The 26521-nt window shown below is 48.4% G+C and overlaps 1 protein-coding gene across 1 annotated transcript in view; it reads right to left on the minus strand.

Moving 5' to 3' along the window:
- The window catches only part of LOC138855467 (uncharacterized), a 321883-nt gene that overhangs the window by 3430 nt on the left and 291932 nt on the right, over positions 1-26521 (minus strand). Inside the window, exon 4 of the mRNA XM_070104946.1 lies at positions 19259-19422. Within this exon, the coding sequence (XP_069961047.1) occupies positions 19259-19422 (164 nt within the window). The remainder of the gene's footprint in view (positions 1-19258; positions 19423-26521) is intronic.

The raw sequence follows: 26521 nt of genomic DNA on the forward strand, positions 1-26521 counted from the left end.
TCTGGAGAAACCGATGACAAGTAACATTTGCACCTGAGAAAACACAAATGATGATCGTCTCTAGGCACCATGATGGTAATGCTGGTGCAGTAGTAAGGATGAATGGGACGATGTTGGCACCTGGAGAAGAAGTTGATATCCTTGGGGTGAAATTTGACTCCAAACTAACCATGAAGAACCATGTTGTAAATCTTGCAAACAAGGCAGCCAGGAAGCTTACAGCACTTCGCCGTATCTCGCATCTGCTTGACAGTAGGGATTGCAAGATCCTGTACGAGGCACAAGTACGCTCGCACCTTGAGTATGCTCCACTTTCTTTGTTTGCCTGCCCCCCCCTCTCATCTGCGACTGCTTGACAGAGTAGAGAACAGAGCAAGAAGTCTTATCTCTTGCCTGGATCAGTCCAGGATAGATCTGTCATTTCAGCAGAGCCTTCAACATAGGAGGGATGTGGGTGGCCTTACTGTTATGTACAAGGCCAATATTGTCAAAGTACCACACTTGGATCCACTTCGAGGACAGCATGAAACAAGCTTTTATGCCACAAGACGGGCAGAAAGCAGCAACTTCACTCTGGCTGTACCCTTCTCCAGAACATCACTCCATCTGAGATCATACATACCCAGGATGACTCGAGTATGGAACACATTCGTACAGCATAATGATGTCAACGAGATAAAGTCAGTTGATCAAATGAAAATGCTGGCCCACAGATGGCTCCAACTTCATCCTGTTCCCTACTTGTATGTCTCATAACAATAAAAATACTTTCAAATGAGCTGATGTAGGTAACAGCTCTTAGCTTGCCAATAAAGTTAAGAATCTTTAACTTAATCTTGTCAAACCCTGAGTAAAAAAATACACAGACAGACACAGAGACATAGAGAGAGAGATGAGAGAGACAGACAGACACAGAGAGAGGGGAGAGAGACAGACATACACAGAGAGAGAGGGGAGAGAGAAACAGACATACACAGAGAGAGGGGAGAGAGACAGACATACAGAGAGAGAGAGAGGGGAGAGAGACAGACAGACACAGAGAGAGGGGAGAGAGACAGACATACACAGAGAGAGAGAGGGGAGAGAGACAGACAGACACAGAGAGAGGGGAGAGAGACAGACATACACAGAGAGAGAGAGGGGAGAGAGACAGACAGACACACAGAGAGAGGGGAGAGAGACAGACAGACACACAGAGAGAGGGGAGAGAGACAGACGCACAGAGAGAGGGGAGAGAGACAGACGCACAGAGAGAGGGGAGAGAGACAGACAGAGACAGAGAGAGAGGGGAGAGAGACAGACAGAGACAGAGAGAGAGGGGAGAGAGACAGACAGAGACAAAGAGAGAGGGGAGAGAGACAGACAGAGACAGAGAGAGAGGGGAGAGAGACAGACAGAGACAGAGAGAGAGGGGAGAGAGACAGACACAGACAGAGAGAGAGGGGAGAGAGACAGACAGAGACAGAGAGAGAGGAGAGAGAGACAGACACACAGAGAGAGGGGAGAGAGACAGACAGAGACAGAGAGAGAGGGGAGAGAGACAGACAGAGACAGACAGAGAGGGGAGAGAGACAGACACAGACAGAGAGAGAGGGGAGAGAGACAGACACAGACAGAGAGAGAGGGGAGAGAGACAGACAGAGACAGAGAGAGAGGGGAGAGAGACAGACACACAGAGAGAGGGGAGAGAGACAGACAGAGACAGAGAGAGAGGGGAGAGAGACAGACACACAGAGAGAGGGGAGAGAGACAGACAGAGACAGAGAGAGAGGGGAGAGAGACAGACAGAGACAGAGAGAGAGGGGAGAGAGACAGACACACAGAGAGAGGGGAGAGAGACAGACAGAGACAGAGAGAGAGGGGAGAGAGACAGACAGAGACAGAGAGGGGAGAGAGACAGACAGAGACAGAGAGAGAGGGGAGAGAGACAGACAGAGACAGAGAGAGAGGGGAGAGAGACAGACAGAGACAGAGAGAGAGGGGAGAGAGACAGACAGAGACAGAGAGAGAGGGGAGAGAGACAGACAGAGACAGAGAGAGAGGGGAGAGAGACAGACAGAGACAGAGAGAGAGGGGAGAGAGACAGACAGAGACAGAGAGAGGGGAGAGAGACAGACAGAGACAGAGAGAGAGGGGAGAGAGACAGACAGAGACAGAGAGAGAGGGGAGAGAGACAGACAGAGACAGAGAGAGAGGGGAGAGAGACAGACAGAGACAGAGAGAGAGGGGAGAGAGACAGACAGAGACAGAGAGAGAGGGGAGAGAGACAGACAGACACACAGAGAGAGGGGAGAGAGACAGACACACAGAGAGAGGGGAGAGAGACAGACAGACACACAGAGAGAGGGGAGAGAGACAGACAGAGACAGAGAGAGGGGAGAGAGACAGACACAGACAGAGAGAGAGGGGAGACAGACAGAGACAGAGAGAGAGGGGAGAGAGACAGACAGAGACAGAGAGAGAGGGGAGAGAGACAGACAGAGACAGAGAGAGAGGGGAGAGAGACAGACACAGACAGAGAGAGAGGGGAGACAGACAGAGACAGAGAGAGGGGAGAGAGACAGACAGACAGAGAGAGAGGGGAGAGAGACAGACAGAGACACAGAGAGAGGGGAGAGAGACAGACACACAGAGAGAGGGGAGAGAGACAGACAGAGACAGAGAGAGAGGGGAGAGAGACAGACAGAGACAGAGAGGGGAGAGAGACAGACAGAGACAGAGAGAGAGGGGAGAGAGACAGACAGAGACAGAGAGAGAGGGGAGAGAGACAGACAGAGACAGAGAGAGAGGGGAGAGAGACAGACAGAGACAGAGAGAGAGGGGAGAGAGACAGACAGAGACAGAGAGAGAGGGGAGAGAGACAGACAGAGACAGAGAGAGAGGGGAGAGAGACAGACAGAGACAGAGAGAGGGGAGAGAGACAGACAGAGACAGAGAGAGAGGGGAGAGAGACAGACAGAGACAGAGAGAGAGGGGAGAGAGACAGACAGAGACAGAGAGAGAGGGGAGAGAGACAGACAGAGACAGAGAGAGAGGGGAGAGAGACAGACAGAGACAGAGAGAGAGGGGAGAGAGACAGACAGACACACAGAGAGAGGGGAGAGAGACAGACACACAGAGAGAGGGGAGAGAGACAGACAGACACACAGAGAGAGGGGAGAGAGACAGACAGAGACAGAGAGAGGGGAGAGAGACAGACACAGACAGAGAGAGAGGGGAGACAGACAGAGACAGAGAGAGAGGGGAGAGAGACAGACAGAGACAGAGAGAGAGGGGAGAGAGACAGACAGAGACAGAGAGAGAGGGGAGAGAGACAGACACAGACAGAGAGAGAGGGGAGACAGACAGAGACAGAGAGAGGGGAGAGAGACAGACAGACAGAGAGAGAGGGGAGAGAGACAGACAGAGACACAGAGAGAGGGGAGAGAGACAGACAGAGACAGAGAGAGAGGGGAGAGAGACAGACAGACAGAGAGAGAGGGGAGAGAGACAGACAGAGACAGAGAGAGAGGGGAGAGAGACAGACAGAGACAGAGAGAGAGGGGAGAGAGACAGACAGAGACAGAGAGAGGGGAGAGAGACAGACAGAGACAGAGAGAGGGGAGAGAGACAGACAGAGACAGAGAGAGAGGGGAGAGAGACAGACAGACAGAGAGAGAGGGGAGAGAGACAGACAGAGACAGAGAGAGAGGGGAGAGAGACAGACAGAGACAGAGAGAAAGGGGAGAGAGACAGACAGAGACAGAGAGAGGGGAGAGAGACAGACAGAGACAGAGAGAGGGGAGAGAGACAGACAGACACAGAGAGAGAGGGGAGAGAGACAGACAGAGACAGAGAGAGGGGAGAGAGACAGACAGAGACAGAGAGAGAGGGGAGAGAGACAGACAGACACAGAGAGAGAGGGGAGAGAGACAGACACACAGAGAGAGAGGGGAGAGAGACAGACACACAGAGAGAGGGGAGAGAGACAGACACACAGAGAGAGGGGAGAGAGACAGACAGACACAGAGAGAGAGGGGAGAGAGACAGACACACAGAGAGAGAGGGGAGAGAGACAGACACACAGAGAGAGGGGAGAGAGACAGACACACAGAGAGAGGGGAGAGAGACAGACAGACACACAGAGAGAGGGGAGAGAGACAAACACAACCCTGGAAGTCTTCCAATTAACATCCAGGTTGTTCCTTCTGTAGCAAAATATTAGAATAATTTTGTCAGGAATGTCGAGGAGGATGAAAGATGAGAAGAAGAAAAAAACAGAAGAAGTGTAAAAAGGCGAGAATGAAGGTAACGAAAGAGGGAACAAGAGGAGATGTGATAAAAATGTGAGTGACATAGACAGAGAGCAAGACACAGAAAGTCTTTCCCTTGAAGACACGATGATACAGAGACTGAAAAGACTGGGAATAGAGACGAGAACTGAAGGAGGAGATAAGGATAAAGAATGAGGAACAAGGAGAAATACTGGAGGAAAAAGACATGAGAAAGACGAGGAATATAGTAAGATAGGATGAGATGTTAAGAAATAAGAGAAGAGTGAATACAGTAGAAGGTGTATCCCAGACACCAGTACCCTGTGTACCACTGACACTGTACTGGTCCACCACTGACACTGTACTGGTCCACCACTGACACTGTACTGGTCCACCACTGACACTGTACTGGTCCACCACTGACACTGTACTGGTCCACCACTGACACTGTACTGGTCCACCACTGACACTGTACTGGTCCACCACTGACACTGTACTGGTCCACCACTGACACTATACTGGTCCATCACTGACACTATACTGGTCCACCACTGACACTATACTGGTCCATCACTGACACTATACTGGTCCACCACTGACACTATACTGGTCCATCACTGACACTATACTGGTCCATCACTGACACTGTACTGGTCCACCACTGACACTATACTGGTCCATCACTGACACTATACTGGTCCATCACTGACACTGTACTGGTCCACCACTGACACTATACTGGTCCATCACTGACACTATACTGGTCCACCACTGACACTATACTGGTCCATCACTGACACTATACTGGTCCACCACTGACACTATACTGGTCCATCACTGACACTATACTGGTCCATCACTGACACTGTACTGGACCATCACTGACACTATACTGGTCCATCACTGACACTGTACTGGTCCACCACTGACACTATACTGGTCCATCACTGACACTATACTGGTCCATCACTGACACTGTACTGGTCCACCACTGACACTATACTGGTCCATCACTGACACTATACTGGTCCATCACTGACACTGTACTGGTCCACCACTGACACTATATTGGTCCATCACTGACACTATACTGGTCCACCACTGACACTATACTGGTCCATCACTGACACTATACTGGTCCATCACTGACACTGTACTGGTCCATCACTGACACTATACTGGTCCATCACTGACACTGTACTGGTCCACCACTGACACTATACTGGTCCATCACTGACACTATACTGGTCCATCACTGACACTGTACTGGTCCACCACTGACACTATACTGCACCACCACTGACACTATACTGGTCCACCACTGACACTATACTGGTCCACTACTGACACTATACTGGTCCACCACTGGCACTATACTGGTCCACCACTGACACTATACTGGTCCACCACTGACACTATACTGGTCCACCACTGACACTATACTGGTCCACCACTGACACTATACTGGTCCACCACTGACACTATACTGGTCCATCACTGACACTATACTGGTCCACCACTGACACTGTACTGGTCCACCACTGACACTATACTGGTCCACCACTGACACTATACTGGTCCACCACTGACACTATACTGGTCCATCACTGACACTATACTGGTCCACCACTGACACTGTACTGGTCCACCACTGACACTACACTGGTCCACCACTGACACTGTACTGGTCCACCACTGACACTGTACTGGTCCACCACTGACACTATACTGGTCCACCACTGACACTATACTGGTCCATCACTGACACTATACTGGTCCACCACTGACACTGTACTGGTCCACCACTGACACTACACTGGTCCACCACTGACACTATACTGGTCCATCACTGACACTATACTGGTCCACCACTGACACTGTACTGGTCCACCACTGACACTACACTGGTCCACCACTGACACTATACTGGTCCACCACTGACACTATACTGGTCCACCACTGACACTGTACTGGTCCACCACTGACACTACACTGGTCCACCACTGACACTATACTGGTCCATCACTGACACTATACTGGTCCACCACTGACACTGCACTGGTCCACCACTGACACTGTACTGGTCCACCATTGACACTATACTGGTCCACCACTGACACTGTACTGGTCCACCACTGACACTACACTGGTCCACCACTGACACTATACTGGTCCACCACTGACACTATACTGATCCACCACTGACACTATACTGGTCCACCACTGACACTATACTGCACCACCACTGACACTATACTGGTCCACCACTGACACTATACTGGTCCACCACTGACACTATACTGGTCCACCACTGACACTATACTGGACCACCACTGACACTATACTGGTCCACCACTGACACTATACTGCACCACCACTGACACTATACTGGTCCACCACTGACACTATACTGGTCCACTACTGACACTATACTGGTCCACCACTGGCACTATACTGGTCCACCACTGACACTATACTGGTCCACCACTGACACTATACTGGACCACCACTGACACTATACTGGTCCACCACTGACACTATACTGCACCACCACTGACACTATACTGGTCCACCACTGACACTATACTGGTCCACCACTGACACTATACTGGTCCACCACTGACACCATACTGGTCCACCACTGACACTATACTGGTCCACCACTGACACTATACTGGACCACCACTGACACTATACTGGTCCACCACTAACACTGTATTGGTCCACCACTGACACTATACTGGTCCATCACTGACACTATACTGGTCCACCACTGACACTATACTGGTAATTCACTGACACTATACTGGTCCATTACTGACACTGCACTGGTCCATCACTGACACTATACTGGTCCATCACTGACACTGTACTGGTCCACCACTGACACTATACTGGTCCATCACTGACACTATACTGGTCCATCACTGACACTGTACTGGTCCACCACTGACACTATACTGGTCCATCACTGACACTATACTGGTCCATCACTGACACTGTACTGGTCCACCACTGACACTATACTGGTCCATCACTGACACTATACTGGTCCACCACTGACACTATACTGGTCCATCACTGACACTATACTGGTCCATCACTGACACTGTACTGGTCCATCACTGACACTATACTGGTCCATCACTGACACTGTACTGGTCCACCACTGACACTATACTGGTCCATCACTGACACTATACTGGTCCATCACTGACACTGTACTGGTCCACCACTGACACTATACTGGTCCATCACTGACACTATACTGGTCCATCACTGACACTATACTGTGGTCCACCACTGACACTATACTGGTCCACCACTGACACTATACTGGTCCACCACTGACACTATACTGGTCCATCACTGACACTGTACTGGTCCACCACTGACACTATACTGGTCCATCACTGACACTATACTGGTCCATCACTGACACTATACTGTGGTCCACCACTGACACTATACTGGTCCACCACTGACACTATACTGGTCCACCACTGACACTATACTGGTCCATCACTGACACTGTACTGGTCCACCACTGACACTATACTGGTCCATCACTGACACTATACTGGTCCATCACTGACACTATACTGTGGTCCACCACTGACACTATACTGGTCCACCACTGACACTATACTGGTCCACCACTGACACTATACTGGTCCACCACTGACACTATACTGGTCCACCACTGACACTATACTGGTCCACCACTGACACTATACTGGTCCATCACTGACACTATACTGGTCCACCACTGACACTGTACTGGTCCACCACTGACACTATACTGGTCCACCACTGACACTATACTGGTCCACCACTGACACTATACTGGTCCATCACTGACACTATACTGGTCCACCACTGACACTGTACTGGTCCACCACTGACACTACACTGGTCCACCACTGACACTATACTGGTCCACCACTGACACTGTACTGGTCCACCACTGACACTATACTGGTCCACCACTGACACTATACTGGTCCATCACTGACACTATACTGGTCCACCACTGACACTGTACTGGTCCACCACTGACACTACACTGGTCCACCACTGACACTATACTGGTCCATCACTGACACTATACTGGTCCACCACTGACACTGTACTGGTCCACCACTGACACTACACTGGTCCACCACTGACACTATACTGGTCCACCACTGACACTATACTGGTCCACCACTGACACTGTACTGGTCCACCACTGACACTACACTGGTCCACCACTGACACTATACTGGTCCATCACTGACACTATACTGGTCCACCACTGACACTGTACTGGTCCACCACTGACACTGTACTGGTCCACCACTGACACTATACTGGTCCACCACTGACACTGTACTGGTCCACCACTGACACTACACTGGTCCACCACTGACACTATACTGGTCCACCACTGACATTATACTGATCCACCACTGACACTATACTGGTCCACCACTGACACTATACTGCACCACCACTGACACTATACTGGTCCACCACTGACACTATACTGGTCCACCACTGACACTATACTGGTCCACCACTGACACTATACTGGTCCACCACTGACACTATACTGGACCACCACTGACACTATACTGGTCCACCACTGACACTATACTGCACCACCACTGACACTATACTGGTCCACCACTGACACTATACTGGTCCACTACTGACACTATACTGGTCCACCACTGGCACAATACTGGTCCACCACTGACACTATACTGGTCCACCACTGACACTATACTGGACCACCACTTACACTATACTGGTCCACCACTGACACTATACTGCACCACCACTGACACTATACTGGTCCACCACTGACACTATACTGGTCCACCACTGACACTATACTGGTCCACCACTGACACCATACTGGTCCACCACTGACACTATACTGGTCCACCACTGACACTATACTGGACCACCACTGACACTATACTGGTCCACCACTAACACTGTATTGGTCCACCACTGACACTATACTGGTCCACCACTGACACTGTACTGGTCCACGACTGACACTATACTGCACCACCACTGACACTATACTGCACCACCACTGACACTATACTGCACCACCACTGACACTATACTGGTCCACCACTGACACTGTACTGGTCCACCACTGACACTATACTGCACCACCACTGACACTATACTGCACCACCACTGACACTATACTGCACCACCACTGACACTGTACTGGTCCACCACTGACACTATACTGGTCCACCACTGACACTGTACTGGTCCACCACTGACACTATACTGGTTCACCACTGATACTATACTGCACCACCACTGACACTATACTGCACCACCACTGACACTATACTGCACCAGCACTGACACTATACTGCACCACCACTGACACTATACTGCACCACCACTGACACTATACTGCACCACCACTGACACTGTACTGGTCCACCACTGACACTATACTGCACCACCACTGACACTATACTGGTCCACCACTGACACTATACTGCACCACCACTGACACTATACTGGTCCACCACTGACACTATACTGCACCACCACTGACACTATACTGCACCACCACTGACACTATACTGCACCACCACTGACACTATACTGGTCCACCACTGACACTATACTGCACCACCACTGACACTATACTGCACCACCACTGACACTATACTGCACCACCACTGACACTATACTGGTCCACCACTGACACTATACTGCACCACCACTGACACTATACTGCACCACCACTGACACTATACTGCACCACCACTGACACTATACTGCACCACCACTGACACTATACTGGTCCACCACTGACACTATACTGCACCACCACTGACACTGTACTGGTCCACCACTGACACTATACTGCACCACCACTGACACTGTACTGGTCCAACACTGACACTATACTGCACCACCACTGACACTGTACTGGTCCACCACTGACACTATGCTGCACCACCACTGACACTATACTGCACCACCACTGACACTATACTGCACCACCACTGACACTATACTGGTCCACCACTGACACTATACTGCACCACCACTGACACTGTACTGGTCCAACACTGACACTATACTGCACCACCACTGACACTGTACTGGTCCACCACTGACACTATACTCCACCACCACTGACACTATACTGCGCCACCACTGACACTATACTGCACCACCACTGACACTATACTGCACTACCACTGACACTGTACTGGTCCACCACTGACACAATACTGCACCACCACTGACACTGTACTGGTCCACCACTGACGCTATACTGCACCACCACTGACACTGTACTGGTTCACCACTGACACTATACTGCACCACCACTGACACTGTACTGGTCCACCACTGACACTATACTGGTTCACCACTGACACTATACTGCACCACCACTGACAAAGTATTGGTCCACCACTGACACTATACTGGTCCACCACTGACACTATACTGCACCACCACAGACACTATACTGCACTACCACTGACACTGTACTGGTCCACCACTGACACAATACTGCACCACCACTGACACTGTACTGGTCCACCACTGACACTATACTGCACCACCACTGACACTGTACTGGTTCACCACTGACACTATACTGCACCACCACTGACACTGTACTGGTCCACCACTGACACTATACTGGTTCACCACTGACACTATACTGCACCACCACTGACACTATACTGGTCCACCACTGACACTATACTGGTCCACCACTGACACTATACTGCACCACCACTGACACTGTACTGGTCCACCACTGACACTATACTGGTCCACCACTGACACTGTACTGGTCCACCACTGACACTATACTGGTCCACCACTGACACTATACTGGTCCACCACTAACACTGTACTGGTCCACCACTGACACTATACTGCACCACCACTGACACTATACTGCACCACCACTGACACTATACTGCACCACCACTGACACTATACTGCACCACCACTGACACTATACTGCACCACCACTGACACTATACTGCACCACCACTGACACTATACTGCACCACCACTGACACTATACTGCACCACCACTGACACTATACTGCACCACCACACACTATACTACACCACCACTGACACTGTACTGGTCCAACACTGACACTATACTGCACCACCACTGACACTGTACAGCACCACCACTGACACTATACTGCACCACCACTGACACTATACTGCACCACCACTGACACTATACTGCACCACCACTGACACTATACTGCACCACCACTGACACTATACTGCACCACCACAGACACTATACTGCACTACCACTGACACAGTACTGGTCCACCACTGACACAATACTGCACCACCACTGACACTGTACTGGTCCACCACTGACACTATACTGCACCACCACTGACACTGTACTGGTTCACCACTGACACTATACTGCACCACCACTGACACTATACTGCACCACCACAGACACTATACTGCACTACCACTGACACTGTACTGGTCCACCACTGACACAATACTGCACCACCACTGACACTGTACTGGTCCACCACTGACACTATACTGCACCACCACTGACAAAGTACTGGTCCACCACTGACACTATACTGGTCCACCACTGACACTGTACTGGTTCACCACTGACACTATACTGCACCACCACTGACACTATACTGCACCACCACTGACACTATACTGCACCACCACTGACAAAGTACTGGTCCACCACTGACACTATACTGGTCCACCACTGAAACTATACTGCACCACCACTGACACTGTACTGGTCCACCACTGACACTATACTGGTCCACCACTGACACTGTGCTGGTCCACCACTGACACTATACTGGTCCACCACTGACACTATACTGGTCCACCACTGACACTGTACTGGTCCACCACTGACACTATACTGGTCGACCACTGACACTATACTGGTCCACCACTGACACTATACTGCACCACCACTGACACTATACTGCACCACCACTGACACTATACTGCACCACCACTGACACTATACTGGTCCACCACTGACACTATACTGCACCACCACTGACACTATACTGCACCACCACTGACACTATACTGCACCACCACTGACACTATACTGGTCCACCACTGACACTATACTGCACCACCACTGACACTATACTGCACCACCACTGACACTATACTGCACCACCACTGACACTATACTGCACCACCACTGACACTATACTGGTCCACCACTGACACTATACTGCACCACCACTGACACTGTACTGGTCCACCACTGACACTATACTGCACCACCACTGACACTGTACTGGTCCAACACTGACACTATACTGCACCACCACTGACACTGTACTGGTCCACCACTGACACTATGCTGCACCACCACTGACACTATACTGCACCACCACTGACACTATACTGCACCACCACTGACACTATACTGGTCCACCACTGACACTATACTGCACCACCACTGACACTGTACTGGTCCAACACTGACACTATACTGCACCACCACTGACACTGTACTGGTCCACCACTGACACTATACTCCACCACCACTGACACTATACTGCGCCACCACTGACACTATACTGCACCACCACTCACACTATACTGCACTACCACTGACACTGTACTGGTCCACCACTGACACAATACTGCACCACCACTGACACTGTACTGGTCCACCACTGACACTATACTGCACCACCACTGACACTGTACTGGTTCACCACTGACACTATACTGCACCACCACTGACACTGTACTGGTCCACCACTGACACTATACTGGTTCACCACTGACACTATACTGCACCACCACTGACAAAGTATTGGTCCACCACTGACACTATACTGGTCCACCACTGACACTATACTGCACCACCACAGACACTATACTGCACTACCACTGACACTGTACTGGTCCACCACTGACACAATACTGCACCACCACTGACACTGTACTGGTCCACCACTGACACTATACTGCACCACCACTGACACTGTACTGGTTCACCACTGACACTATACTGCACCACCACTGACACTGTACTGGTCCACCACTGACACTATACTGGTTCACCACTGACACTATACTGCACCACCACTGACACTATACTGGTCCACCACTGACACTATACTGGTCCACCACTGACACTATACTGCACCACCACTGACACTGTACTGGTCCACCACTGACACTATACTGGTCCACCACTGACACTGTACTGGTCCACCACTGACACTATACTGGTCCACCACTGACACTATACTGGTCCACCACTAACACTGTACTGGTCCACCACTGACACTATACTGCACCACCACTGACACTATACTGCACCACCACTGACACTATACTGCACCACCACTGACACTATACTGCACCACCACTGACACTATACTGCACCACCACTGACACTATACTGCACCACCACTGACACTATACTGCACCACCACTGACACTATACTGCACCACCACTGACACTATACTGCACCACCACACACTATACTACACCACCACTGACACTGTACTGGTCCAACACTGACACTATACTGCACCACCACTGACACTGTACAGCACCACCACTGACACTATACTGCACCACCACTGACACTATACTGCACCACCACTGACACTATACTGCACCACCACTGACACTATACTTCACCACCACTGACACTATACTGCACCACCACAGACACTATACTGCACTACCACTGACACAGTACTGGTCCACCACTGACACAATACTGCACCACCACTGACACTGTACTGGTCCACCACTGACACTATACTGCACCACCACTGACACTGTACTGGTTCACCACTGACACTATACTGCACCACCACTGACACTATACTGCACCACCACAGACACTATACTGCACTACCACTGACACTGTACTTGTCCACCACTGACACAATACTGCACCACCACTGACACTGTACTGGTCCACCACTGACACTATACTGCACCACCACTGACAAAGTACTGGTCCACCACTGACACTATACTGGTCCACCACTGACACTGTACTGGTTCACCACTGACACTATACTGCACCACCACTGACACTATACTGCACCACCACTGACACTATACTGCACCACCACTGACAAAGTACTGGTCCACCACTGACACTATACTGGTCCACCACTGAAACTATACTGCACCACCACTGACACTGTACTGGTCCACCACTGACACTATACTGGTCCACCACTGACACTGTGCTGGTCCACCACTGACACTATACTGGTCCACCACTGACACTATACTGGTCCACCACTGACACTGTACTGGTCCACCACTGACACTATACTGGTCGACCACTGACACTATACTGGTCCACCACTGACACTGTACTGGTCCACCACTGACACTGTACTGGTCCACCACTGACACTATACTGGTCCACCACTGACACTGTACTGGTCCACCACTGACACTATACTGGTCCACCACTGACACTATACTGGTCCACCACTGACACTGTACTGGTCCACCACTGACACTATACTGGTCCACCACTGACACTATACTGGTCCACCACTGACACTGTACTGGTCCACCACTGACACTATACTGGACCACCACTGACACTGTACTGGTCCACCACTGACACTATACTGGACCACCACTGACACTGTACTGGTCCACCACTGACACTATACTTGTCCACCACTGACACTGTACTGGTCCACCACTGACACTGTACTGGTCCACCACTGACACTGTACTGGTGCACCACTGACACTGTACTGGTCCACCACTGACACTATACTGGACCACCACTGACACTGTACTGGTCCACCACTGACACTATATTGGTCCAACACTGACACTATACTGGTCCACCACTTGCACTATACTGGTGCACCACTAACACTATACTGGTCCACAACTGACACTATACTGGTCCACCACTGACACTATACTGGTCCACCACTGACACTGTACTGGTCCACCACTGACGCTATACTGGTCCACCACTGACACTGTACAGGTCCACCACTGACACTGTACTGGTCCATCACTGACACTATACTGGTCCACCACTGACACTGTACTGGTCCGCCACTGACACTATACTGGTCCACCACTGACACTGTACTGGTCCACCACTGACTTTGTACTGGTCCACCACTGACACTATACTGGTCCACCACTGACACTGTACTGGTCCACCACTGACACTATACTGGACCACCACTGACACTGTACTGGTCCACCACTGACACTATACTGGTCCACCACTGACACTATACTGGTCCACCACTGACACTATACTGGTCCACAACTGATATTCTACTGGTCCACCACTGACACTATACTGGTCCACCACTGACACTATACTGGTCCACCACTGACACTATACTGGTCCACCACTGACACTGTACTGGTCCACCACTGACACTATACTGGTCCACCACTGACACTATACTGGTCCACCACTGACACTATACTGGTCCACAACTGACACTATACTGGTCCACCACTGACACTATACTGGTCAATCACTGACACTATACTGGTCCACCACTGACATTATACTAGTCAATCACTGACACTATACTGGTCCACCACTGACACTATACTGGTCCACAACTGACACTATACTGGTCCACCACTGACACTATACTGATCCACCACTGACACTATACTGGTCAATCACTGACACTATACTGGTCCACCTCTGACAATGTACTGATCCACCACTGACACTATACTGGACCACCACTGACACTATACTGGTCCACCTCTGACACTGTACTGATCCACCACTGACACTGTACTGGTCCACTACTGATACTATACTTCTCCACCACTGACACTATACTGGTCCACCACTGACACTGTACTGGTCCACCACTGGCACTATACTGGTCCACCACTGACACTGTACTGGTCCACCACTGACACTATACTGGTCCACCACTGACACTATACTGGTCCACCACTGACACTATACTGGTTCACCACTGACACTATACTGGACCATCACTGACACTATACTGAATCATCACTACTGACACTATACTGGTCCACCACTGACACTATACTGGTCCACCACTGACACTATACTGGTCCACCACTGACACTATACTGGACCATCACTGACACTATACTAGATCACCACTGACACTATACTCGTCCACCACTGACACTATACTGGTTCGCCACTGACAGTATGCTGGACCACTACTGACACTATACTGGTCCATCACTGACACAATACTGGACCACCACTGACGCTATACTAGTCCACCACTGACACTATACTGGTCCACCGCTGACACTACACTGGTCCACCACTGACACTATACTGGACCACCACTGACACTATACTGGTCCACCACTGACACTATACTGGACCACCACTGACACTATACTGGTCCACCACTGACACTACACTTGACCACCACTGACACTATACTGGTCCACCACTGACACTATACTGGTCCACCACTGACACTATAGTGGTCCACCACAGACACTATACTTGACAACCACTGACACTATACTGGTCCACCATTGACACTATACTGGTGCAAAACTAACACTATACCGGACCACCCCTTACACTATACTAGTCCACCACTGACACTATACTGGTCCACCACTGACACTATAGTGGTCCACCACAGACACTATACTTGACAACCACTGACACTATACTGGTCCACCACTGACACTATACTGGTGCAAAACTAACACTATACCGGACCACCACTGACACTATACTAGTCCACCACTTACACTATACTGGTCCACCACTGACACTACACTGGTGCACAACTGACACTATACTGGTCCACCACTGATGCTATACTGGTCGCCCACTGACACTATACTGGTCCACCACTGACACTATACTGATCCACCACTGACACTATACTGGTCCACCACTGACACTATACTGGTTCACCACTGACACTATACTGGACCATCACTGACACTATACTGAATCATCACTACTGACACTATACTGGTCCACCACTGACACTATACTGGTCCACCACTGACACTATACTGGTCCACCACTGACACTATACTGGACCATCACTGACACTATACTAGATCACCACTGACACTATACTCGTCCACCACTGACACTATACTGGTTCGCCACTGACAGTATACTGGACCACCACTGACACTATACTGGTCCACCACTGACACTATACTGGACCACCACTGAGACTATACTGGACCACCACTGACACTATACTGGTCCACCACTGACACTATACTGGACCACCACTGACACTATACTGGTCCACCACTGACACTATACTTGACAACCACTGACACTATACTGGTCCACCACTGACACTATACTGGTCCACCACTGACATTATAGTGGTCCACCACAGACACTATACTTGACAACTACTGACACTATACTGGTCCACCACTGACACTATACTGGTGCAAAACTAACACTATACCGGACCACCACTGACTCTATACTAGTCCACCACTGACACTATACTGGTCCACCACTGACACTACACTGGTGCACAACTGACACTATACTGGACCACCACTGACACTATATTGGTCCACCACTGACACTATACTGGACCACCACTGACACTATACTGGTCCACCACTGACACAATACTGGACCACCACTGACACTATACGGGTCCACCACTGAAACTATACTGGTCCACCACTGACACTATACTGGTCCACCACTGACACTACACTGGACCTTCACTGACACTATACTGGACCACAACTGACACTATACTGGACCACTACTGACACTATACTGATCCACCACTGACACTGTACTGGTCCGCCACTGATACTATACTGGTCCACCACTGATGCTACACTGGTCGCCCACTGACACTATACTGGTTCACCACTGACACTATACTGATCCACCACTGACACTATACTGGTCCACCACTGACACTATACTGGTCCACCACTGACACTATACTGGACCATCACTGACACTATACTGAATCACCACTGACATTATACTGCACCACCACTGACACTGTACTGGTCCACCACTGACACTATACTGGTCCACCACTGACACTATACTGGTCCACCACTGACACTATACTGGTCCACCACTGACACTATACTGGACCACCAATGACACTATACTGGTCCACCACTGACACTGCACTGAACCACCACTGACACTATACTGGTCCACCACTGACACTACACTGGACCACCACTGACACTATACTGGTCCTTCACTGACACTACTGGACCACCACTGACACTATACTGATCCACCACAGACACTATACTTGACCACCACTGACACTATACTGATCCACCCCTGACACTATACTGGTCCACCACTGACACTACACTGGTGCACAACTGACACTATACTGGACCACCACTGACACTATACTGGTCCACCACTGACACTATACTGGTCCTCCACTGACACTATACTGGTCCACCACTGACACTGTACTTGTCCACCACTGACACTACACTGGTGCACAACTAACACTATACCGGACCACCACTGACACTATACTAGTCCACCACTGACACTATACTGGTCCACCACTGACACTATACTGGTCGACCACTGACACTATACTTGACCACCGCTGGCACTATACTGGACCACCACTGACACTATACTGGTCCACCGATAACACTATACTGGACCACCACTGACACTGTAGTAGTCCACCACTGAGACTATACTGTTCCACCATTGACACTATACTCGACCATCACTGACACTATACTCGACAACCATTGACACTATAATTTACCACCACTGACACAATTCTTGACTCACCTCTGGCACAGTGATTCACCTCTGGCACCGTGACTCACCTTTGACACTGCCACTCCCCTCTGGCACTGTGACTCACCTCTGGCACTGTGACTCACCTCTGGCACAGTGACTCAACTCTAACTCAGTGACTTACCTCTGACTCTGTCACTCACCTGTGGCACTGTGACTCACCTGTGGCACTGTAACTCACCTCTGGCACTGTGCTTGAGCAGGAGGCGCTGGACAATATAATCGTAAGCAGCGTCGTCAGCCACACCAGAGTCCTTCACCAACTTCTCCTTGACAGCGATACACACCTTGTGGAGTGCCAGCAGGTCCTCCAGCTCCTCGTATGCCTGTCAGCAAGACAGTGTTAAGCTCCCTGGTACTCTGCTGGAGGAGCTAGCCTCCACCAACACTCTGCTGGAGGAGCTAGCCTCCACCAACACTCTGCTGGAGGAGCTAGCCTCCACCAACACTCTGCTGGAGGAGCTAGCCTCCACCAACACTCTGCTGGAGGAGGTAGCCTCCACCAACACTCTGCTGGAGGAGCTAGCCTCCACCAACACTGCTGGAGGAGCTAGCCTCCACCAACACTGCTGGAGGAGCTAGCCTCCACCAACACTCTGCTGGAGGAGCTAGCCTCCACCAACACTCTGCTGGAGGAGCTAGCCTCCACCAACACTGCTGGAGGAGCTAGCCTCCACCAACACTCTGCTGGAGGAGCTAGCCTCCACCAACACTGCTGGAGGAGCTAGCCTCCACCAACACTCTGCTGGAGGAGCTAGCCTCCACCAACACTCTGCTGGAGGAGCAGCAAGTCTCCACCAGAGATCTGTTTATTACCTGATAAAATCCACTGTGTGGGCGAAACGTTGTCAATAAAGCCTCACATTATTCTGCCTAAATGTGTTTCTATTGTGTAGGTCCTTTACACCAAGAATTTAGGTTCCATTAGACAATATTCTCGAACTTTGGGTAGAATCTAAGCTGTTTTACAGGTCCTTGACTACCTACAACAACATAAACAATACCGCGGGTGGGGCTAGAACCCGCGGTCAGAGAGTCACAAAACCCCAGACCGTCGTGTTAACCAGTGGACCAGCTACAAGGTTCATCAAACTGGGAATATTTCTACACCATAGCAAGGTTAGCATAGGCCACCACTGTGACTTTAGTGGTGAATCATATTGTAACCAGCTGTCCCAGTGGCTAACGCGACGGTCTGGACTTTTGTGACTCTCTGATCGCGGGTTCAAACCCCACCCGTGGTATTGTTTGCCTACAATCCTGTCATTACGGTCTCGTAAGTTACAACAGCATATAATAGTCAGGTATTATAACGTAACTACAGACTGAAGTTTCCTAGTTATGTGCTATTCTGCTCCACTTTTATTTTTACACTTCCTTGATGATGTCAAAAATAACGAAAGTGCTTGATATTTCGCTATTTTCTCACAGTACTTCTTTTGTATACTGTGATATCACCTGTTTACTGTCAACTTATATATGTGAACTTGTCTCATATATGCCTAATTATATTTAAAAAGAGAAAATTTTGATATTTTTAGGCCTAACTCCATTAAAAATTGACTTTACCACCAGAACTGTTTCGTGTAATGGTGGAGAATATTTTAGTTTCTAACGTAACCTAACTTAGAACCCCCAGGTAACCTAACTTAGAACCCCCACGTAACCTAACTTAAAACCCCAACGTAACCTAACTTACAACCCCCAGGTAACCTAACTTAGAACCCCAAGGTAACCTAACTTAGAACCCCAAGGTAACCTAACTTAGAATCCCCAGGTAACCTAACTTAGAACCCCCACGTAACCTAACTTAGAACCCCAAGGTAATCTAACTTAGAACCCCAAGGTAACCTAACTTAGAAGCCCCAGGTAACCTAACTTAGAACCCCAAGGTAACCTAACTTAGAAATCCAAGGTAACCTAACTTAGAATCCCCAGGTAACCTAACTTAGAACCCCCACGTAACCTAACTTAGAAACTCCACGTAACCTAACTTAGAAACTCCACGTAACCTAACTTAGAAACTCCACGTAACCTAACTTAGAAACCCCACGTAACCTAACTTAGAACCCCCACGTAACCTAACTTAGAAACCCCACGTAACCTAACTTAGAAATCCCACGTAGCCTAACTTAGAAACCCCACTCATCCTAATTTAGAAACCCCACGTAACCTAACTTAGGAACCCCACGTAACCTAACTTAGGAACCCCACGTAACCTAACATAGGAACCCCACGTAACCTAACTTAGGAACCCCACGTAACCTAACTTAGAAATCCCACGTAGCCTAACTTAGAAACACCACTCATCCTAACTTAGAAACCCCACGTAACCTAACTTAGGAACCCCACGTAACCTAACTTAGGAACCCCACGTAACCTAACTTAGGAACCCCACGTAACCTAACTTAGGAACCCCACGTAACCTAACTTAGGAACCCCACGTAACCTAACTTAGGAACCCCACGTAACCTAACTTAGAAACACCACTCATCCTAACTTAGAAACCCCACGTAACCTAACTTAGGAACCCCACATAACCTAACTTAGGAACCCCATGTAACCTAACTTAGGAACCCCACGTAACCTAACTTAGAAACCCCATTCATCCTAACTTAGAAACCCCAAGTAACCTAACATAAAAACCCACGTAACCTAACTTACAAACCCCATTTATCCTAACTTAGAAACCCCACGTAACCTAACTTAGAAACCCAACACAACCTAACTTAGAAACCCCACGTAACCTAACTTAGAAACCCCACGTAACCTAACTTAGAAACCCCACTTAACCTAACTTAGAAATCCCACGTAACCTAACCTAGAAACCCCACGTAACCTAAGTTAGAAACCCCACGTAACCTAAGTTAGAAACCCCACGTAACCTTACTTAGAAACCCCACATAACCTAACTTAGAAATCCCACGTAACCTAACTTAGAAACCCCACATAACCTAACTTGGAAACCCCACGTAACCTAACTTAGAAACCCCACATAACCTAACTTAGAAACCCCACGTAACCTAACTTGGAAGCCCCACGTAACCTAAATTAGAAACCCCACGTAACCTAACTTAGAAACCCCACATAACCTAGCTTAGAAACCCCACGTAACCTAACATGGGAACCCCACGTAACCTAACTTAGAAACCCTACGTAACCTAACTTAGAAACCCCACATAACCTAACTTGGAAACCCAACGTAACCTAACTTAGAAACCCAACGTAACCTAACTTAGAAACCCCACATAACCTAACTTAAAAAACCCACGTAACCTAACTTAGAAACCCAACGTAACCTAACTTAGAAACCCCACGTAACCTAACTTAGAAACCCCACATAACCTAACTTAAAAAACCCACGTAACCTCACTTAGAAACCCCACGTAACCTAACTTAGAAACCCCACGTAACCTAACTTAGAAACCCCTCGTAACCTAACTTAGAAACCTCACATAACCTAACTTAGAAACCCCACGTAATCTAACTTACAAACCCCACGTTACCTAACTTACAAACCCCACGTAACCTAACTTAGAAACCACACGTAACCTAACTTAGAAACCCCACGTAACCTAAGTTAGAAACATCAAGTAACCTAAGTTAGAAACCTCACGTAACCTAACTTACAAACCCCATTTATCCTAACTTAGAAACCCCACGTAACCTAACTTAGAAACCCAACATAACCTAACTTAGAAACCCCACGTAACCTAACTTAGAAACCCCACGTAACCTAAGTTAGAAACCCCACGTAACCTTACTTAGAAACCCCACATAACCTAACTTAGAAATCCCACGTAACATAACTTAGAAACCCCACATAACCTAACTTGGAAACCCCACGTAACCTAACTTAGAAACCCCACATAACCTAACTTAGAAACCCCACGTAACCTAACTTGGCAGCCCCACGTAACCTAAATTAGAAACCCCACGTAACCTAACTTAGAAACCCCACATAACCTAGCTTAGAAACCCCACGTAACCTAACATGGGAACCCCACGTAACCTAACTTAGAAACCCTACGTAACCTAACTTAGAAACCCCACATAACCTAACTTGGAAACCCAACGTAACCTAACTTAGAAACCCAACGTAACCTAACTTAGAAACCCCACATAACCTAACTTAAAAAACCCACGTAACCTAACTTAGAAACCCAACGTAACCTAACTTAGAAACCCAACGTAACCTAACTTAGAAACCCCACGTAACCTAACTTAGAAACCCCACATAACCTAACTTAAAAAACCCACGTAACCTCACTTAGAAACCCCACGTAACCTAACTTAGAAACCCCACGTAACCTAACTTAGAAACCCCTCGTAACCAAACTTAGAAACCTCACATAACCTAACTTAGAAACCCCTCGTAACCAAACTTAGAAACCTCACATAACCTAACTTAGAAACCCCACGTAATCTAACTTACAAACCCCACGTTACCTAACTTACAAACCCCACGGAACCTAACTTAGAAACCACACGTAACCTAACTTAGAAACCCCACGTAACCTAAGTTAGAAACATCAAGTAACCTAAGTTAGAAACCTCACGTAACCTAAATTAAAAACCTCACGTAACCTAACTTAGAAACCTCACGTAACCTTACTTAGAAACCTCAAGTAACCTAACTTAGAAATGTCACGTAACATAACCTAGAAACCCCAAGTAACCTAACTTAGAAAAACCCATGTAACCTAACTTAGAAACCCCACGTAACCTAACTTTGAAAACCCCACGTAACCTAACTTAAAAACATCACGTAACCTCACTTAGAAACCCCACGTTACCTAAGAAACCCCATTCAATTTAACTTAACTTAGAAACCCCACGTAATCTAACTTAGAAACCCCACTTAACCTGACTTAGAAACACCATGTTACCTAACTTAGAAACCCCACATAACCTAACTTACAAACCCCACGTAACCTAACTTAGAAACCTCGCGTAACCTAACTTAGAAACCCCACGTAACCTAACTTACAAACCCCACGTAACCTAACTTAGAAACCTCCCGTAACCTAACTTAGAAACCCCACGTAACCTAACTTACAAGCCCCAGGTTACCTAACTTAGAAACCTCCCGTAACCTAACTTAGAAACCCCACGTAACCTAACTTACAAGCCCCAGGTAACCTAACTTAGAAACCTCCCGTAACCTAACTTAGAAACCCCACGTAACCTAACTTACAAACCAGAGGTAACCTAACTTAGAAACCTCCCGTAACCTAACTTAGAAACCCCACGTAACCTAACTTACAAGCCCCAGGTAACCTAACTTAGAAACCTCCCGTAACCTAACTTAGAAACCCCACGTAACCTAACTTACAAGCCCCAGGTAACCTAACTTAGAAACCTCCCGTAACCTAACTTAGAAACCCCACGTAATCTAACTTACAAACCAGAGGTAACCTAACTTAGAAACCTCCCGTAACCTAACTTAGAAACCACACGTAACCTAACTTACAAGCCCCAGGTAACCTAACTTAGAAACCTCCCGTAACCTAACTTAGAAACCCCACGTAACCTAACTTACAAGCCCCAGGTAACCTAACTTAGAAACCTCCCGTAACCTAACTTAGAAACCCCACGTAACCTAACTTACAAGCCCCAGGTAACCTAACTTAGAAACCTCCCGTAACCTAACTTAGAAACCCCACGTAACCTAACTTACAAGCCCCAGGTAACCTAACTTAGAAACCTCCCGTAACCTAACTTAGAAACCCCACGTAACCTAACTTACAAACCAGAGGTAACCTAACTTAGAAACCTCCTGTAACCTAACTTAGAAACCCCACGTAACCTAACTTACAAGCCCCAGGTAACCTAACTTAGAAACCTCCCGTAACCTAACTTAGAAACCCCACGTAACCTAACTTACAAGCCCCAGGTAACCTAACTTAGAAACCTCCCGTAACCTAACTTAGAAACCCCACGTAACCTAACTTACAAGCCCCAGGTAACCTAACTTAGAAACCTCCCGTAACCTAACTTAGAAACCCCACGTAACCTAACTTACAAACCAGAGGTAACCTAACTTAGAAACCTCCCGTAACCTAACTTAGAAACCCCACGTAACCTAACTTACAAGCCCCAGGTAACCTAACTTAGAAACCTCCCGTAACCTAACTTAGAAACCCCACGTAACCTAACTTACAAGCCCCAGGTAACCTAACTTAGAAACCTCCCGTAACCTAACTTAGAAACCCCACGTAACCTAACTTACAAGCCCCAGGTAACCTAACTTAGAAACCTCCCGTAACCTAACTTAGAAACCCAACGTAACCTAACTTACAAGCCCCAGGTAACCTAACTTAGAAACCTCCCGTAACCTAACTTAGAAACCCCACGTAACCTAACTTACAAACCAGAGGTAACCTAACTTAGAAACCTCCCGTAACCTAACTTAGAAACCCCACGTAACCTAACTTACAAGCCCCAGGTAACCTAACTTAGAAACCTCCCGTAACCTAACTTAGAAACCCCACGTAACCTAACTTACAAGCCCCAGGTAACCTAACTTAGAAACCTCCCGTAACCTAACTTAGAAACCCCACGTAACCTAACTTACAAGCCCCAGGTAACCTAACTTAGAAACCTCCCGTAACCTAACTTAAAAACCCCACGTAACCTAACTTACAAACCAGAGGAAACCTAACTTAGAAACCTCCCGTAACCTAACTTAGAAACCCCACGTAACCTAACTTACAAGCCCCAGGTAACCTAACTTAGAAACCTCCCGTAACCTAACTTAGAAACCCCACGTAACCTAACTTACAAGCCCCAGGTAACCTAACTTAGAAACCTCCCGTAACCTAACTTAGAAACCCCACGTAACCTAACTTACAAGCCCCAGGTAACCTAACTTAGAAACCTCCCGTAACCTAACTTAGAAACCCCACGTAACCTAACTTACAAACCAGAGGTAACCTAACTTAGAAACCTCCCGTAACCTAACTTAGAAACCCCACGTAACCTAACTTACAAGCCCCAGGTAACCTAACTTAGAAACCTCCCGTAACCTAACTTAGAAACCCCACGTAACCTAACTTACAAGCCCCAGGTAACCTAACTTAGAAACCTCCCGTAACCTAACTTAGAAACCCCACGTAACCTAACTTACAAGCCCCAGGTAACCTAACTTAGAAACCTCCCGTAACCTAACTTAGAAACCCCACGTAACCTAACTTACAAGCCCCAGGTAACCTAACTTAGAAACCTCCCGTAACCTAACTTAGAAACCCCACGTAACCTAACTTACAAGCCCCAGGTAACCTAACTTAGAAACCTCCCGTAACCTAACTTAGAAACCCCACGTAACCTAACTTAGAAGCCCAAGGTAACCTAACTTAGAAACCTCCCGTAACCTAACTTAGAAACCCCACGTAACCTAACTTACAAACCAGAGGTAACCTAACT

The sequence above is a fragment of the Cherax quadricarinatus genome, chromosome 95 (genome assembly GCF_038502225.1).
Source record: "Cherax quadricarinatus isolate ZL_2023a chromosome 95, ASM3850222v1, whole genome shotgun sequence".
Classification (NCBI taxonomy): Eukaryota; Metazoa; Arthropoda; class Malacostraca; order Decapoda; family Parastacidae; genus Cherax; species Cherax quadricarinatus.